The 19,590-nt window shown below is 48.9% G+C and overlaps 1 protein-coding gene across 2 annotated transcripts in view; it reads right to left on the bottom strand.

Moving 5' to 3' along the window:
• Positions 1-19,590, bottom strand: part of TMEM229B (transmembrane protein 229B) — a 37,105-nt gene that overhangs the window by 9,605 nt on the left and 7,910 nt on the right. Inside the window, exon 2 of one of the 2 annotated variants that reach the window (XM_007449012.1) lies at positions 2,355-2,536. In XM_007449012.1, coding sequence (XP_007449074.1) covers positions 2,355-2,481 — 127 coding nt within the window. In that variant the 5' untranslated portion in view covers positions 2,482-2,536. Of the gene's footprint in view, positions 1-2,354; positions 2,537-19,590 lie in introns of those variants that run through there. The other variant, XM_007449013.1, reaches the window with a different exon arrangement.

Here is a 19,590-nt window from a genome sequence, read left to right as displayed (position 1 = left end):
GGGGGGGGGGGGGCACGTGGGCTTGGGGAACGGAGTCAGCCTGGCACCGAGGCTTACCAGGGCTCAGGCAGCAAAGGGCAGCCTGCGGGTGGGGACTGCAGGACCCTTCCCAGACTGCCTCTCTGTTGTCATTCAGATCTCAGCTCAACCATCACCCCTCAGAGGAATCTCTGATCCAAAATAGCCTCCCCATCACTCACATCATCCCATTTTAGTCATAGCGCTTTCACTTTCCGATATTTTGCTCCTTGTTCATTGTCTGTCTCCCCCAATTAGAGTGAAAGTTCCACAAGGGCGGGGCTCTGCCTTGTTCACTGCTGGGTAACTAGTGCCTAGAACAGTGCCTGGCAGTAAGACCCACTGAAACCTGTGAACGAATGGATTGATGAATGAACGAATGGGCCCAAACAGACGCAGGCCCTTAAACACTGATGAGAGCAGGTATAAAGAGCTAAAGAGCTCAGCCTTTCTCTTCTCCTCTTTCTTGGGAAATATATAGCCTTTAAAATTTTTTTATATCTAGCATTTTAAAATGTCTTTCTTTTTCCTGATTACAAAAATGACATTTGCTCACAGTTGAAATTTAAACACTGCAGAAAGGAATGACATAGAAAGCAAAAGTCCCCCATCATCCCACATCTTAGAGAAAATCACTTTTAATGGTATGTGGTGTACTCATTGAGATTTAATTTAGTTTTAAAAGAAACAAATCCATGCATCATAGAAAGAAAAGGCATTCATAATTCCAGCAAACTAGCAGCCATTATCATTTCCCCTTTGCGATCTTTTCTCATGTGTTTATTTTACAAGTTACCATAACGTACTTATCCTGTAACCTGACACTTTCACTCATTACATCATAATCATTTTTCCAAGTTGTCATATTTCCTATGTTCTCCTTATTATAATGGCTGTGTAATATTCCACCAAGTGGAAATCTATAATTTACTTAACCTAGGTGTTCAACAAAGGGAGAACAACTGTTTCCCATTTCTACTCTGACAATGACACCACAAGAACATCTTTTTTATGCCTGTAACAAGAGAATTCAGCCCTTTTCTTTGCTGGAACTATTTCCTAATGAAAGATTTCTTAATGAACAATTCTACAAGTGGTATCACTGAACAAAAGGGTACAACACTTTTAAGGCTGATGATGTAGGTTGTTCTGGGGAATTCTGTGTAATGCGGGGAATAGGTCTCCGTCTGAGTCACCGCGTTCCCACAGTAGCCTCCACGGCCATCTCTCTACCCCCCACCCCACTCCCACAGTCCAGGCTCTCTCACACCACCCCGGCTATAAATCAACTCGGTAACACACTTCCTGAAAGACCCTCCAATCACAAACTGATTTTGCAAGCCTCGGTTGACTGAAAAGTAGATTCTAGCCTTGAGTTTTAAACTCTCAACTAGCAGTGGAGTCGAGATCTATCTAAAGCTGAGAAATACCCGGTTCCCCTTTCCCTCTCTGAAAACTCCTACATAGAAGCTAAGGGCTCTGGGCTCCCATGGACCAGTCCAACAGCTCCTAAAACTTGTCCAGTCAAGAGTGCAAACCCACCAGCGCTCCCTGCCCTGGTTTCCGGGGGAGCTCTCTGCCTGCCGGCCCCCAGTCCCACAGTGGGACTGTCTGCCCTCTTCAGACAGAACAGCCTTTAGGCCGGACAGCCTCTGGGGCTTGGGAGAGCAGCCAACTGTCATTTTTTTAAAGCATCATCAAGGAAAAGCCAGAGGCCGAGGCTGGAAAGAAAGGCTATGTGAGGACAGGTGAGACTCCCCAGCCAGGGGGCCCCTCGCCCTACATGCCGCTCCTCTGGACTGAGGAGGAGATATGGCTGAAACATGGCAGAAGCAGCAGAGAACTTGCTCCTCTTGACCCCCTGGTGGCCACGCTTATGGCAGCTAAGGCACCGCAAAGCCTTCACCATCCAGTGCCCTGGATGCTCTACCCAAGGCCACACAAACCAGTCATGGCTTCTGGGCAGAGTCTGGAAGCCTAGGTGAGATCCAGTTCCCACTGCACAGAGGTAAAGCCCAGAGCCCAAAGCACCCATGAGCATACAGATAAGAAAGAGAATTGGGGAAGATGCCATCTCCTAAGTGCTGGGTGTCTCACATCACTCATGTCAGCCCATCTGGGTCTGACCCACTTCTTAGAGGCCATGTGGCTACACAATGGCTCTAGCATGTGACATGGCCTGAAACTGCTGGAAACCCCCCTCCCATTCCAGGACCATAGACCTGTGACAGGCCCTTGGACCGGAAGCAGGCTCAGAACTGGAACCTTCAGGCCTGTGCCCATGCTGCTGAGGCAGGAAGGGCCAGTGATCCCCTGGGAGCCAGTAACATACTTACTTATCACACCCTTGAGTGCGCGGCTCCGAACAGACATCAGGATCACTGTCCAGGAGTGTCCCGGGTTAACCTTTGTCCCGGTGCCTGGCTGGGCCTTGGTGCCATTCTCAACAGTGTGGGCAAGCATCAGCCCCAGGGCTCAGCTGATCCTCGGCTAGTGGATGGGTGGCTTCCATTTGTCCCTGGAATTAAAGAGGAGGAGTTCATTAGCTTAAACTGCCCCCAGCTCCGAGCCACCAGGCCAGCCAGAGAGGCAGCCTCAAGGCAAACACCACAACTCCGGGCTCCAGGCTCAGCACCTGACACTCATCACACCCAGGCCATGGGGCCTCTCCTGGAGCCTGCCACCTCCTCTCTGCCATCCTGCTTGCCCAGGTCTGGTTAATCCGGAGATGAGAGCCTGGAATGGATCCCAGGCAGTTCACATGGGGGCTAGGACTCGGTGCTTCTTGTGCCATGAGTGAAGTGTGTGCACACTTGCAAATCTGAGCAGGGATATAATTTTAGAATCCAGCTCCATTCTCAATCTAGCTTCAAATTACACTCTCACTTCACTTACAAATTACACTTCCCCCTGTAGTGGGTACATCTGTTCTCAAGGGCAGTCAAGAACCTCACGGAAGACAGACGATGTAGAGCATTTGTTTTAGCATTTGGGGAGCCAAGCACAACTACACGTGCTAAAACAAGCACACCAACAAAATGTGTGCTAAAACCCTCTACCCGCAATCCCACTGCCCTCATATTTATTTCATTTTATTATTTTATTATTATTTTCGAGACCCTTCCTATTAACATCGGTAACTGACTACAAGCTGATATAAATCTGACTTTATAATGCCCCTTGCCACATACATATTTTTAATAGAGCCCTAAGACTTGACCATCTGATAGAGACTTCGACATTTTTTTTGCTTTAATATGAAGGTGCTGAAGCTTCCCTGAAAATCCCTTGGATAAACTGTACCTTCCGCACGAGCCCAGGGACAGAGATCAGATCCAGCCCAGCCCTACAGAGGGATGGACCGGCTGCTCAGAAGCTGAGAATCGTGTGTGACCGGGGGAGGGAATTGCCCCCATCCCCCAGTGGACGGCCAAGCAGGGTGGACCACAGAGGCACCACCCTGCGCTGATGCCCATGGCCACCCTCCTCCCTCCCCCAACCCCCCAGGCTCTCTGAGCAGGGGTGACTCGGGCCTTTGCTCCCGAAGGTGACAACTTGCCAGGCAGCAGGGGAGCCAAGAGAAGTGAAAGCGCAGGGCTTGGGGACCTGAAATTCACTGTGTGCACCTGTGCTTGCGGGCAGGGAGGGCATGCACCCCCGGGTCTCTCCCCTGGGCCTCTGCACTGAGAGAAGTGAAGGACAGAGGGAGTGAAGTGCTGCGGGCTGCTATGCTCTCCTGGCCTCTGTCCCTCCCCAGCTCCTCCACAAACAGGAGCCCCCAACCCTGCCCCACCTGTCCACACCCCTCCCTTCTCCCAGCCTGCCGGGCCATGGGCAGGGATCACCCTGGAACATACCTATCAGGGGCATGTCCAGCGCGCCCTCCATCCCCAGCACCAGCATGACCCCGTGCCTGGGGAGTTCGATCCCCCCCACGGGCACTTCCCCTTCTCTGGGCCCTAAGCAGGCCACATTAACAGCACTAGTCAAAACCAAACAGAAACAGAAACCAAAGCCCACATCCTGGCAGCACAGCCTGCTGGTCGCCACAGTTAGCCCTGGGGGCCCGAGGCTGGTTGGGGTGCAGCCCTGGCAGATGAAGCGTGGCAGTCAGAACAGGCTCCCTCCTGGGGCCAGCCTCATGCTGGACACCTCCTGCTTCCTGGTCTGCAGGCTCTTCCCCCAGGGAGCTGGGCAGGGGTTGGGGGGGGCGCTGGACGAGGAGGTGATGGGGTCCCACCTCTGCCTCCAAGTGCACAAGCTGTCCCCAGACCCCTCTGATACCCTCTGGCCCCTCAGACCGGGTCCCAGGGTGTAGAGGGCATGAGGCTCCCTTGAGGACAGCATGACCTGAACCAGAAGTTTTTGGAGTAGAGGAATGTGTGAAGAGCCCTTATACAACTGACATGTGGTAGTACTTGTATTTTTCAAGTATATGACCTCTCATAATTCTCCCCAGACTCCTGCAGGGAAGGCAGGAATTATCCTACCTCCCCACCCCCACCCTGTCCCCAACCCTGCTGCATTTTAAAGATGAAAACACTGAGTCTCAGGATATTAAGAGATTAGGCTAAATCCATACATTTGATTCAAACCCTGGTCCTCGGGCTCCAGAGTCACCCCTCTTGCCATATGGCATACCTTCAAACTGCTTTCCATCCCAATCTCACTCTCAAGGCACACATCTGCATGCACTCATCCTTCATTCAGTGTAATCTACTTAGTCCATCCTGTAAGCAGCTTATTTGTAAACGTGCAGCCAAGTCTGTCCATCCAGCTTCTCCTTCAACATGTCCCGATGCCCCAGAAGCTTGAAGGAGCAGAGACCACCATGCAATTTCAAGCCCTCTCTAACTGCCCTCCTCTGCAGCCCACCATACCCACTCCTCCTTTGAGATCCTGCCCCCTCTTCGTTCCTTTGTGATGCCATCCTCCCACAGCCCCCCAGTTATTCCATCACTGATGTTCCCACAGGACTTTGAACAGCCTCCTATTGAAACATATTGCCCCATCTTAAAATGATTATGTGTCTGTTTCCCCCTCCACATGATGAATTCCTTGAGACCATGAAACTTCTGTTGAATGGAGGGACAAGCAAGGTAGAGAAGGATCCAACCAAATTACTGGGTGATTGTAGCATCCAGTGTTATTAACCAAACATAATGATGTCTGGTGTTCTTCTATAATTTTTAGGCCACCATCATGGAAGGGTTCTCTCCCACAAAGCACCATAAACGTTGGTTTACAATGGGCAGGGCTGTCTCTGGAGACCGGGGAAGAAAGGAGGGTGCTTGCTATCCTTTCTCCCACCTCCAAGAGCCATCACCCAGGCTGAGAGGTGAGGATAGACGGGGTGAGTGCCTCGGGTCTGGACAGTACAGAAGACATGTCACATTAGGAGGGATGGGGCAGGAACAGAGCGTCCTAGGCATCCTGGGAGACACCGCAGGCTTTCATATGGGCAAGGAACCAAGCTCAGGTTCAGGTCAGAGAATAACAGTGCCTATTCTGTTATTTCTACAATGTGCTGGCACTCTCAAAAGAAGCGTCCAGTTTCCATATATGTAGGATTCATTTCCCAAAGAGGTTCAACCAGCAGCTGCTGGCAGGAAATTCCCTCTGCATCATTCTCTCTCCTCCCCTATAACTATTTAAGGTAAGCTGGGCTTGCAGGATTGAATCTCTGCTTCTCTGGCCGGAACCTCAAAATCAAATCTACCCCCATCCACCACCCTTCTCCATGGCCTGGAACCTAAGAGTGAAGCCAGGAAGTGGCAGGCAAACACTATCCCTTTTTCTCTCCTATTCTCCTCTTCCCCAAATCACCCCACCCAGGTGCCCATAAAGTAAAGATGCCCCAGAGACCCATTGGGGAGCCCTCTGGTTTTTCAAATCCTCCCCAGTTCTTCCCTTTTGACCCAGAACAACTGCTTTTACTTGTCCTGTAGTAAGACCAGCCCTGAACACAAGTGGATTGGCAACTTCCCAAACCAAGGAGTGACCATGCTCAGCTACAAATGCAATTGGAATGCCAACCCCCACCCCCAGGGGAAAGGCTGTGTCTGGTCAGCTCCCCCTTGGGAGCAAGGAGACCCAGGCCCTGGGGCCTGGCTGGCATGGGGAAGAAAGGGTGTAGATAGGGGATGGATCCCCCCTTCCCCTCCACTTGGCCATGTCCTTCCATTCCATGCCCCTCACTCTGGGCTTGGAATCTGCGTTACCCTGCCTGCTGGACATCTCGCCACCCTGTCTTCTGTCTCACCTGCAGGCTGCCCTGTCCTGACAACCTCCCCTTCTTCCTTCCTCCTCCCCATGCAGCCCACTCCACCTGACACACCCCTCCCAATGTCCCCCCCTGGAACCAACCCTGACCACCCACCCCCTACGCCTTAGAGGGTGGCCTCTGGCCCTGTGCTCCTTTCCTTTCCCTCCCATCCCACCCCCTGGCACTGTGTAGCTGCTGCTCACTGCCTGAAAGGCTGGACAGCTGCTGGGCTCTCTAATTAGCTGCCTGGCCGCCATCCCAGAGCAAGGCATGTGTTACTGTAAAGAGCTGCCTCACCTCCCCTTCATCAATAATCCCCTATGCAGATCCCATCAGGCGGCAGCTGAGGGGCCCTAGAATCCTCATCACGTGAGACCAGCAAGGCTCCTTCTGTCAGCTGGACAGGAACAGGCAGTGGACTCACAGCCTCACCCACAAAGTGACCGGGAATTTATGTATCTGCTTTCTCCCTATGACTACCCACATCCTTCGGATGTCCCACAGGTGAATCCACCACACCATGCCTTTGGAGGAATAGGGACCCTGTCCCTTCATTGCCTCCCCGGTGGAGGCAGAAAGAAGCCCAGTTGGTCTTTCGGAGGACAAATCTGCAGCATCTCAACAGCGTGACTCCCAATGCCCTACTTTTCACAGCTTGCTACAGCCAAGCCACCCCCAGAGATTTCTAAACAGCCAGGGGACCCGGTCCCAGAAGTCCTGTGGAGGCTGGTTTGTTTATACGAGGTGTTGTATTCCAGCAAATTTTGACTGAGTACCTAGTGCAGGCCAGGCACTGTACCCCTTGTGAACAAGACAAGGTTCCTGCCTCCTTGGTGCTCACAGTTCTGTGGGGAGATAGACAATAAGTAAGCCAGCCAGCACATACCGTAATGTCTGGTATCAGGCCACGAATGAGGGCAAAGGCCTGGTAGGGGAGACAAAGAAATTAGATGCTGGAGGGCGAGTCTTAAACTTCTCTAAGGATCTAGCATCAGGGCCTAGATGAGAAAGACACAAAGAAGCTTTGCAAAGAGCTTTGGGAAAAGCATTCCAGGCAGGGGGAACAGTAAGTGAAACAAGCTAAACAAGTTTGAGAAACAGCCAGGCCAGAGAAGCTAAAGTTTGTGTAATTAGGGGTCAGACATTCCCTGCCCCTTATCGCAAGGGTCATCTGGTGATCCCTACAGGGCCAACTAGGTCAGGGCAAAGTGCCCAACTGCCAAATAAATGTAGCCAGTCAACTGAAGACTCTTCTTGCAGGCAGGGGCTGGAAACCGTGAATTCCTCATCAGCTGTTGCTTGGCAATTTTATTAACAAATGAAGGGAAGGTGAAATCCTTTGACTCATGGCCTGGAATTTCCATGTTTCTGATCAAAAGAATTTAAGTAACTTCACCAGGTCCTCTCTAGCCTGGGTGTTTCACCTTAACAAGAAGGTAAATATTCCTTTTTACTCCAGGTAGTTTGTTGGATTTTCTGTCACTTACAATCAAGAAAATTCTAACTAGCACAGGTGATTTCTCCTGATCTGGAACACACCTAGCTGGCACGAGAGTCATGTATCTGAGCACCACCTACCCATCTCTGCTGCTGTGAAAACCAGTGGCTCTGCCCTTTGCAGACAGTAAGGGGCAGAATCTCAAATAAGAAAGTCGGATGCCTGGCATGGTGGGTGAATCTCAGCAGGATGGCTATAGCTCTGGGGGCTCCAAATCACCCTTCCGGTCACTGATTTTGTCAGTTCCCCTTGACTTACCTGGTCCTTGCCAGCAACTAGCACACCTTGACTTCTGCAAACAGGACATGTGAAAACTAGTAGCCTAGAGATGAGGCCCAAGCCATGATCAAGAAGTGCACAAAGAGATATTTTTCTGAAAACTGCAGAACTGCACTAGCCAGTTTGAGAGCCGCTAGCTACATGTGACTCTTTAAAATTTAACTTTAAAAATGAATAAGATTAAAAAAAAGTCAGTTCCTCAGTCTCACTAGCCACATTTAAAGTGCTCAATAGCTACATGTGGCAAGTGTCTACCATACCGGACAGTGCAGATGTAGAACATTTCCGTCATCACAGAAAGTTCCACTGGACATTGCTCTAGAACTTACCAAGGGTGACGAGAAGGCTGTCAAACACACTGACCTAAAGCTCAGCTGAACTTCCTTGCTCTTGGAAATCCTCTTTTTTTTCTGAACAGACACCACTGCCCTCATTCTCTCCCTCAAGCCTAGTTAACTAAGGCTGCCATTGTGAGATGGGGGAGGATGAACCCTTGTTCCAAGAAAGTCACTGTCTACTGTCTGAAGAGTGACTTTTATCCAAGAGGCCAGGAGAGGGCTCTGGCCATTGGTAAAATGAGGCCAGCCCCTGAGTCTCTGGCTATAACTCAGTGTAGGGGGTGCTGCTTGGAGTATTTAAAAAACTCCAAACCATTTATTGAGTACCCTCTGTGTGCCAGGCAGGTGTCACACAGGTCATTTCATGAGCCCTCCATGAGCCCATGAAGCAGGCATTAACTCCAATAGACAGGAGGCAAGGGAAGCTCAGAGGTTAAATGACAGCTAGAAAATGGGAGGGCCAAGGGTTTCATCAGCACTTTCCCCCTGCTACACCATTCATAGGAGGTGCAGATGTGCAGACAGGAATTAGGGGACTTAATTTACCTATGGCAGTGGGCCACCTAGAGCTGCCTTTTTTTCCTCAGGGCAGACAATCTCATGTAAGCTGTCCCTTCCAGCCTACTCAAGCCCACCCAGGGGCTTGGGAGAGCTGCCTTCCAAGGGTCTGCCCATGAAGGCCCAGTTATTGAAAGACACCACATCAGAACAAAAGGAAGGCCACCAAAGGAAGTACAGAAGATAAACCCTGGAAGGGGGTAGGGGTCAGACATGTAGCATTTCTCCTGGCCAAAGAGGAGAAGGGCATGATCAAATTTTTTGTTTTAGAAAGCCATCTGGACCACGAGTTCCTTACCTTTGCATCCTCATGTCCTGGATAAAAGTTGACATACGGTAGGGACTCAAAATCCAAGTGTTGAATGGAGGGAAAGGCACGGGGTCAGGTCCTCCAAGAGCGAGGGGCCTGGCCAAGATGAGCTTGAAGGGCAGGTGGGTTGGGGGGAAGAGCGAGAAATGAGTTGTTCCGGGGGAGCCGTGATGGGTGCTGTTTGCTCCATACATGACCCAATCTGACTGTCCCTTTCCTTTAAGTAATGGCCCAGAGGAAAGGCCAGCATACACCGGGCTGGGCACTGACTGCAGCTAGCCCTTCCACCGTGGGCCTTAAGCCCAGCAACCCTGGCCCCTCACTCAGCCTCTCACCAGACAGCTTCATCTACTGTGAAAGTACCGAGCCTTGCAACACTCTCAAATATGGCTCCAAACGGCACTTAGGCAAGAGTAATTAAAGGGAATGTTATCTCAGTCAGGCTCTCATTAGGCACGTAATTAGACTGCTGAAAATAATTAACATTCCTTTTGACAAAGGAAGCAGAGGACCCATTACATTCATTAGGACACCTCAGACCAGCCTGAGGAAGGCCGAGAAGAGAACTCATCACCTCCCAGGCCTGCACAGGACAGAGTCAGCATCCGGGAACCTAGACCAGGTGGCGAGTCCCGCCCTGGGCCAGGCTCCTGGGTGAGTGGACACAGATGGCAACGGATGCCTTCATGTATGTATTACAGATAACAATAACACACTCATACAGGCTCACAGCAAAAGAACTTGAAGGAAATGTATGACTATATCAAGATGGCAGGCCAGGGGCAAATGCCTAATCCCCCAATGACAGAAAAGACATTTTCTAAGAAGAATAAATCCATTACAGCACCAGAAAATGAGGAAATTATAAGGGCTCCCTGAAGATGGAAGCAAATGAGAATAAACAGATACAGAAACCACAACCCCCCAAAATAAAACCATGGAATAATAATAATAATGACACTCATACAGCACATATATGTGCCAGACGCTGTTCTAAGCACATATTATCTCATTTAACCTTCACAAAAATCCTTTGAAATACTATTATTTTCCCTGCTTTACAAATAAGACCCAGAGTTACACAGCTTTCCCAAGGTCATAGTGCTAGTAAGTGCCAGGGCTAGGATTTGAACCCCAGCAGCGTGGCTGGGGATTCTACACTCAGTCAGAGGAGTGGCTCTGCAGGGTCCAAGTTTGGAGAGATTAGGGGCCCAGGAGAGGCCCTGAGTGGTTGGTCATAGGATTTGGAGGAGCCAGGCAAGCAGGCTCCTGCCCCACCTCTCCACCCAGGCTCCTGCCGGGACATGAGGGTAGGGAGGCAAGGGGACACGTAGACGGCTCCTGCATCCCCAGCAGGCACACCCCACCCTCCTGTCCACAACCAGGGGCACCTGGCTCTAGAGCACGGAATCAGGTTTCACACAGAGGTGACTGCAAAACCTCAAAATACAAAGGGAGAAGAAACACAACCAAGACTTACCAAACATTTGACAAAAACCAAAACAACCAAAGAAGCACCGAATTAGAGAACCGAAGTTCCAGCTGGAAAACAAAATCAATAAAGTCACCAGAATGAAATGTTTTTCAAAGTATGATTAATATCCTCTGAGGGATAAGAGGGGCTACTGAATCTATGAACCCAAACAAAGCTGTTGCCAGAAGAATGTTAAAGATCTCAGAAATGAGGGAAATACACCATGGTTAACCACTTACCTCTGGATGAAAGAATAGAGCGACTTCATTAAAATTTTTCTTTATATAGAAAAACTATTTTTCTAAACTTCCTATATCAAACATGTGTTACTTTCAGAATCGGGAAAGTTATTTTTTTAAATGCCTGGCGCGAGGTAGGTGCTCAGTAATGGGGTAGATCCTTCCCCCTACACCAACCCTTGGCCCCATCCAGACTGGTACATAACTTGCTGTCCCCCAATTTCTCCATCCATGCTCCCGTCTCCGGGTCTCTGTGCACACTGTTCCCCTCCTGGAATGCCCTTATCTATCGCTGTTTACCCAGATTTGCCTGTCCTTTAAGGCCCAAAGATTACTCTCGTTAATGAAATGTCCCTTCATCGTACCTAACCCACTCGGATCCCTCCTCCCCCAAACTCCTAAGGGCACTTAATTCTCCAGGGTCATAGGACAGCTCTCACTGAGCTGTCCTGTGAGGTCACAGTACTGACAACTTACATGTCCTTTACCTTTCAGTGACCAAGTCTTGTCTCCCCAACTCAGTGGTAGGCTCCTTAAAGACACCGAGAGGGAACTAGCTTTCGTTCTGTACCCCACTGTGCCCAAATAAAGCTAAGAAGCTTTCGCAAGAACATTCTTATGTGTCAGTTGAATGAACGACGAATTAGCTTCTGATCCTGGTGGGAGTAGAAAGAGGAAAACTATTGTGGAAATGCGGTTTCTCAACAGGGCTGGGCACAGCACAGCAAGGTCCTCCCACGTGGGCGATGCCCTCGAAAGTGGGTCACCTGGTCGCAGATAGCTTGACCTCCCATGCCTTGCCTGGGATCCAGAAATACCTGCAAACCCAGGGTGGATGATTGGTAAATCTCGGGGCAAAATGTGGATAAGGAGTAAGACATTTATATGGTCTTAGGTTGTCTCCCCACAGATTGCTTATTAGTAGCGAGGAAAAATCAGTAAATGCACAGTGAAGAAATCGGACACCTTGACGAAGTGATCCAACTTAACATCACACGTAAGGGGCGAATGGACATCCGGTGCCTCTGGATGTAATACAATGAAAAAGATACAACATCACTCATGTGTATGCTAGCCAGGAGGGTATAACTCAGTCTAAATGTGAGGCAACAGCAGAGAAATCCAAAGGGAAGAACATTCTATTTTTTTTAAAGGGGGAGGAGGAGGCGGCTATATTCTTAAAAATGTCAGTGTCATGAAAGACAAAGAAAGGCTGAAGAACTGTTCTGGATGAAAAGACTAAAGAGACATAACAACTAAATGCAGTGCTGGATCCTGGACTGGAGAGGAAATAAATGCTGTAAAGGATGTTATTAATTCAATCAACAAAACTGTAAGACAACCAGCAGATTAGATAAAAGTATCATATCAAAGTTCAATTTACTGAAGGTTCTGTAAAACAATATCCTTATTCTTAGGAATCCACACTGAAATATCCAGAGAGAAAGGGCCATGATGTAGGCAACTTACTCTAAAAAGGTTCAGGAAAGGACCTCCCTGGTGGTGCAGTGGTTGAGAATCCACCTGCCAATGCAGGGGACATGGGTTCGAGCCCTGGTGCAGGAAGATCCCACATGCCGTGGAGCAGCTAAGCCCGAGAGCCACAACTACTGAGCCTGTGCTCTAGAGTCCGAGAGCCACAACTACTGAGCCTGAGTGCCACAACTACTGAAGCCCACACACCTAGAGCTGGTGCTCCACAACAAGAGAAGCCACTGCAATGAGAAGCCTGTGCTCCACAACGAAGAGTAGCCCCCACTCGCCACAACTAGAGAAAGCCCGCGCGCAGCAACGAAGACCCAATGCAGCCAAAAATAAATTAATTTAAAAAAAAAAAAGGTTCAGGAAAAAGAGGGAGAAAGAGGGTGAGAGAGAAAACATAAATGATAAAGCAAATGAGGCAAAATGTTAAAAAATACTGAATCTGGATAAAGAGTATATGCGTGTTCTGTACTATTCTGGCAACGTTTCTGTAAGTTTGAAATTACTTCCAAATAAAAAGTTTGGGGCTTCCCTGGTGGCGCAGTGGTTGGGAGTCCGCCTGCCGATGCAGGGGACGCGGGTTCGTGCCCCGGTCCGGGAAGATCCCGCGTGCCGCGGAGCGGCTGGGCCCGTGAGCCGTGGCCGCTGGGCCTGCGTGTCCGGAGCCTGTGCTCCGCAACGGGAGAGGCCACAGCGGTGAGAGGCCCGCGTACCGCAAAAAAAAAAAAAAAAAAAAGTTTGGAGAGGGACTGCCCTGGTGGTCCAGTGGTTGTGACTTCGTCTTCCAATGCAGTGGGTGTGGTTTGATCCCTGGTTGGGGAGCTAAGATCTCACATGCCTCGTGGCCAAAAAAAAACCAAACATAAAACAGAAGCAATATTGTAACAATTTCAATAAGGACTTAAAAGAAAAAGTTTGGAGAAAACAACAACAAAAAAGGGGTCCCTTCCATTAGACAGGGTGGGGTGGGGTGGAGCAGACATGGAGGGTGGATCCAGGGAGGACATTTGTCCTCACATGTCTACACTGGCCCCAAAATTCCAGCCCTGTCAAAATGTCCCTCATAGACACATTTCCTCTCCAGTGGGGCCCTCCCCTTTTCTTACTTCTCCACTTATTTACTCCTTCCTCTACCCAAGATCAGCAATCTTCCAGGAGGCCGCCCTACCAGTACCACAGGACAGAAATGGTTAACCTTTTGGATCTATTCTTATAGGTAGTTAATATTTTCTGGAGATGTTCTGACACCTGTTTTGTCCACAAGCCCATACTAACGAGTCAGGTTATATTTTTTAAGCCACAGCCTTCTAGGTGTTTCATGGTATTTCATTTCCACCCCCACCCCCCGCAAATTTGTGGTTAGTCCTATTCATTCTGCCTGACTTTAGGCCTTTAGACCACGTTCATCCCTTCTGAGATCTCATGCAGGCTTTCGAGGGTAGATACTCTGTTTCCCACACCCCACCACCATCACCGCCACCTAACTCCAAAGTAAACCCCCTCCCCTCCCCACACACAAGCACAGCCTCCCTCCCCAGGTACTATGAGGAGGGGTAGCCACTTCAAATAATGCACCTCTTTAAATAAGAGGCAGCTGATGGAGTCTCTTTAAGCAGCCTCACTGCAGGAAGGGGAATCGAGCAAACCATCTCATTACACAACTTCATTTATTTATTAATTCAGAAATCCTTATATGCATCTTTTATGTACAGACTACTCAGTGCTAAGTGGGTTGGAGTATGAAAGCTGAAGCACAACAGTGGAAATTCTACTGTAGCGTCAAATAGCAGAAGCCTAAAAATAATATTAACCTCCATTCTGACAGTGCCTTTTACTTAAATGATCTCATTATGCATGCATTCCTTCACTCGTTCCTTAAACAATGACTCAGTATCTATGTCATCGCACCAGGTACACGCAAAGACCCAAGAGGCAAAGAGCCAAGCTCGGGCCACAGGTGGCTGACATTCTAAGTGATCCTGGATTGGCCAACTAGACACACACTGAGGGCACCAGCCACGACGGGACACCAGAGGAAATTATTCTAAAGAAGAGAAAATGAGTGAGAATCAGAAAGAAGCTACTGTGGCTTCAGCGCACAAATAAATTTTGTTGTTTCTAAGTACATGATTTTATATTATAATTTAGAATTATATTAACTTATTTTTAATTACCTAGGGGGCCCTAAGCCTGTCAGTGCTGAGAGCCTCTAAAGATCTTAATCCAGCCAAACAGTAAGTAGAGGTCGCAATCCTAAATGCCAACAAGGGTCAAGAAGCCAACTCAAATTAGCGAAGACTCCAGAGCTATTAAGAAAGCAGGACTGGGCTTCCCTGGTGGCACAGTGGTTGAGAGTCCGCCTGCCGATGCAGGGGACACGGGTTCGTGCCCCGGTCCGGGAAGATCCCACATGCCGCGGAGCGGCTGGGCCCGTGAGCCATGGCCGCTGAGCCTGCGCGTCCGGAGCCTGTGCTCCGCAACGGGAGAGGCTGCAACCGTGAGAGGCCCGCGTACCGCAAAAAATAAAAAAGAAAGAAAGAAAGAAAGAAAGCAGGACTGACAGGAGAGATTTATTGTGGGTGGGGGGGGAGAGGGAGAGAGAGAGAGGGAGCGGGGAAGAGAGAGGGTGAGAGACAGAGAGAGAATGGCATCCATACTTCTGACTTGGGCAATAGTGGGCTCATTCCCTGAGAGAAGAGGATGCCGGCAAAGATGTGCATCGGAAGTGACCCACAATGAACTGCATTTCAGATGCTCTAAGTGTGAGATGCCCACAGAACTCTAGGCTGGAGGCAGGTCTGGGACCCCCGCTGGATGGAGCAGCAGAGAGGAGGACCCTCTGGGGAGGAGGTGCAAGGGGTGACATCCGGGGCTGGCGGAGGAGGAGGTACTGTGAAGGGGCCTGTGGAAAGGCCAGGGAGGGAGGAGGACACCAGGAAGGGGCCCCGCCAGGGAAGTGGGGGCAGGAGAGTGTCAGGGGTCACAGTCAACGGCAGAGGCAAGCCAGAGAGGGACCGAGGAGGTTTAGCAGAAAGAGGTCCCTGGGGACCATTTAAGAAGGAGGTGTGACTGCAGAGGGAGGTGACTGAGACAGTGTGGACAGATGACTCTTTTGAGAAATTTGCTTGTAAAGGAAAGGAGAGAGAAAAGCTGCTGGAGCTGTAGAGATGGGGGCAGGGGGAGGTGTCCCTTCTCCCTTTCTCCTTCCTTCTTTCCCAGATAAGAGAGACCTAAGGATGTTTCAAGGCCAAGAAAAAAAAACACAGCGAGGGAGAGCTTGTGGCTGGGACATACATTGTGGGGCACATATGGATGCTCTGGGCCGTCCTGAGGTCATGGGGAGAGCACAGCAAGCCACAATCCCAAAGGCCAAGGACACGTATGTCATTATAATCCCTTTACAGAGAGGAGACCCAGGTAGCCAGAGTTAAAGTCATACAAGTACTAAGGTGCTGTGGCCCAGACCCAGAACACAGATCTCCCAGTTCCTGGTCCTGGCCCTTCTTCCAGACCAGTGGTTCTTAATGGGGCCAACCCTGGGATGGCAGGGGTAAGGGCCTTCTGTCAGCACCATGGTGGGTGGGGAGTACCACAGGTACTTATTAGTGGGGACCCGGAATGCCAGACGCCCTGCAGTTCCCACAACAACCCACAAAAGAACCCCCCCACACACATAACTTTAGAACATTCCACTAGGCATTGGCAGAGGTGAAAAGCCCATTCATAATTATCGGCATCTAGAACCAAACTCCCTTTCTGAAATAAACAGAGGATTTTTGCATGGTTTTAACATATACTGACTTGTCCAGGAATGCCACCGGAGTGCAAGTCGAGGGGATACTGTACTGTATGTTTGGAACTTTACCAAGAGTGGTCCACCAGCTGGGAAAAAGCCTCAGCGTCACCTCTCCTGGTATTTGAGTCACCCACACAACACACCTGTATCTTGTGGGTATTTGTAGCTGTTACATTCTCAGTGATTCTATGTACAGGTTCAAGCATCTGACTCCTTCCTTCTGTTTTCTCTGTCGTCGTGCCCAAACAATTACATACTGGAATATGTGATATTGTATTATAATTAACTTTTCCTTTATTTCTCTTAATACAGTTTAGGCATATTGATTTTTTTTTAATTTACGTATACAGGTATGTCATATTATCTATGAATTTTATTCGGGGTAATTAGGAAGCATTACAAATAATTGTTCTAATAAAAAGGGGCACCATCCCAGATTGTGGGATGCAAGGGAAACTGCAGTGCTGAGGGAAATGGAGGGGTGAGTAGAATCAGGGTGGCTTCACATGATCAATCCCACAGAGTAAATTCAATGGTCTTTTACAGATACTGACATGAAGTTCCTGAACGATGGGTACACGACGTGGTCAACCCATGGGGCTTAAGACAACTATTCATTTGGGGACCTTTGGGAAATTTCATCTCCACGATTAATTTAAATTATACTATACCTCAGCATTTTCCAGCACGTAATGACAATAGGTAGAAGACCACACATCATCTGCAGGGCCCAGGGAAATGACAAATGGTTGAATATCTGGAGGCAGTGATGTGTTTAGAAGAAGTCAAAGAACTAGGTGCCAGGCTTGGTCTGGGGAATATCTTCTTAATGCATGAGAAGATGAGTAAACAGTATGTAATAGGTTAAAAAGGCAAGCCAGAAATACTTAGGGCTCCGAATCTGAGAGGGGCTGGTTATTTAATGGGAGGGGAAAGGTGGCCTAAATTCCCATAGGCATGCCCGTCACTGCCAAACAGGGATGAAAGGTTAAAAAAAAAGTGTCCTTCAATCAAGAGGGGATAGCTAACTGATTCATGTGTCCTCCCCATCTGAGGACACCTGGGGACTGGGAAAAAAGGAACAGCACAGCCTGCTGGCTTGGATGCTAATGGGAGGCCTGGAAACAGGGCTTTCTGAGCCTGGCTCTTCCACTAACCCTCATAACTCTATTACCTCTCCTCTTGGTTTCCTCATCAAAAAATAAATGAAGAAAACACAATAGAACACTTTAGATTCCACCACTGTACATTCTTCTGTTGTTTTCATGTTCTTCCAGGAACACTTGTGTGTGTGTGTGTGTGTGTGTGTGTGTGTGTGTGTGTATCTTTTTTTTTTCTGTTTTTAATTTTAAAATGTCAGGTCGAAGCAGCCGTAGGGATTAACAAGCAGATTGACTCTCAAATGAGTTACTGCATCCCTTCCCAGAAGGAAGTGGAGGAACCTGGCTCACTTGGGCTCTGAAGAAACATCCAGATGTAGGACATGCATCTAGGAACGAGTTTACAAGTCTCTCTGCAGAGCTGACTCAGCCAGGGGGCCAACAGGGCCCTTCCCCCAACCCCCAATCCCAGGATTAAAGTGAAGTGTACATGCACTCAGCAGTCACTCCCACCCTGAGGACACATCAGTTCATCCTTGAGATGCCACAGCAGCAATAGGGAAGCCTTCTTGGTTTAGGAGTCAAGCAGGGCTGGGACTAGGGTGAGGGAGGAGTGACACTTGCCTCAGCCAAAACTTAAGGAGGTGCCAAGAAAGACTTACTAATCAAGATAAATTATATCATAATGCAATATTTTAAAAAAACAAATTGGAAAACCAAGGCGTGGGCTATCATACTGGAACCAGGGCCAAGATTAGAGCAAGGCCAAGGAGGCGAGGTCATGTGAGGGTCTGTGATGTTAGCACAGTCCCGCATCCCAAGGACCTATCCACCCCTTACTGCCAATAGCATCTCTGAAGAAATGCCGCACAGAACCACAATCTCTGGTCCCAAACCCTTGGCATTCAGAATTGTTTACATTTTTTTTAAAAGGTAATGTAGAGCACATCCAGTAGATTACATAATCCCCACAGCAGGGTCTGGGGGGCAGCACCCCCAAACACATTAACATTTCTGCAGCCAGATCTATGAATATTCACACTCTGCCTAGTAAAGAGACTGCCATGTTCCTCCAGGTCAGGATTTGCCATCACACGAGTTAAAGAAAAGCCTTTTGGTTTTAGAATGTTTTGAATTTTGAAACTGCAGATAAAAGAGTGCCGGCCTGAATAGCATTACATTACGTCTCTTAAAGAAAAAAGGCAGCAGATTGGGCCCAAAACTTTTGTCATAAACTTGTACAGAAAAGAGAGCTGCAACGGTCCTCAGCAGTGATCACCCAGAGGAAGGCGATTTCTAAAAGTCAGTCAAGCCCAGAGCAGACTTAAAGCATTTCCCACCAGCCAACCAACCAACTGACATTGTTAAATACTGTCTGTGTGTAAAAGCCCGTACAGAGTCCTGGGCTGTACTGAGACATACTAGACGTGGGTCCAGCCCTCAAGAGCTGAAAAGTTAGAGGAGTCTGGAAGGTGACCATAAATCATTGAATATTGGAAACTGAAAGGGGCTAATCCACACCCACACTTTAAAAATGATGAAACCGAGGTTCAGAGAGGGTGAAGGCCTTGCACAAGTTAGAAACAGGAAGTGAGTGGCACAGAGAGATCAGACTCAGGTGTGCTAACTGCTCTTCACTGCTCTCTGCATAAAAGCACATAATAATTGCCAATTTAGTGAGGAAATGAAAAGAGTTGTAAAAGATCCCAGCAGAATTGGTTTTGGTCAAACACACCTTTGCAGCAAAGATGGGTTCCGACTTCTACAAGGACTGTAATTTGGGGAGGCAGCAAAGCAGGGGAGGGACCTCCTGGCAGGGAAATAATGAGGTATGGGGCGGGGCGGGCGGGTGCATGGCGGGTGAGTTGGGCATGTGGATTAGGCTCTGGTGAAGGGCACAGAACAAGCTGTTAGAAAAGCAGGTAAAGGCAATGCATAGAGAGCTTAAATGCCAGAATGAAGAACTCACAATTATGTCCTAAGGCCGCATTTCCCAATCATTTGAGTTCTGCCTTCATGACTTATGGCTGCCCACAACCCTTGTAGGAAGAGGCAGAGTATGGCTATTTAAATGAGCCCACTCTGGGATCAGATTCTTTCCATCTGAATCCAGGCTCCGATGCCAACTGTGTGACCTTGGACAAGCTGCTTAACCTCTCTTCGCCTCAGTTTACTCATTTGTAAAATAGAAATAATACAAGAACCTCCCTTGTAAGAGTTACATGAAAGAGTG

Source organism: Lipotes vexillifer, unplaced genomic scaffold (assembly GCF_000442215.2).
Source record: "Lipotes vexillifer unplaced genomic scaffold, Lipotes_vexillifer_v1.1 scaffold629, whole genome shotgun sequence".
Classification (NCBI taxonomy): domain Eukaryota; kingdom Metazoa; phylum Chordata; class Mammalia; order Artiodactyla; family Lipotidae; genus Lipotes; species Lipotes vexillifer.
Note: the sequence above shows the minus strand (reverse complement) of the source record. Positions and strands in the feature narration are given on the sequence as shown.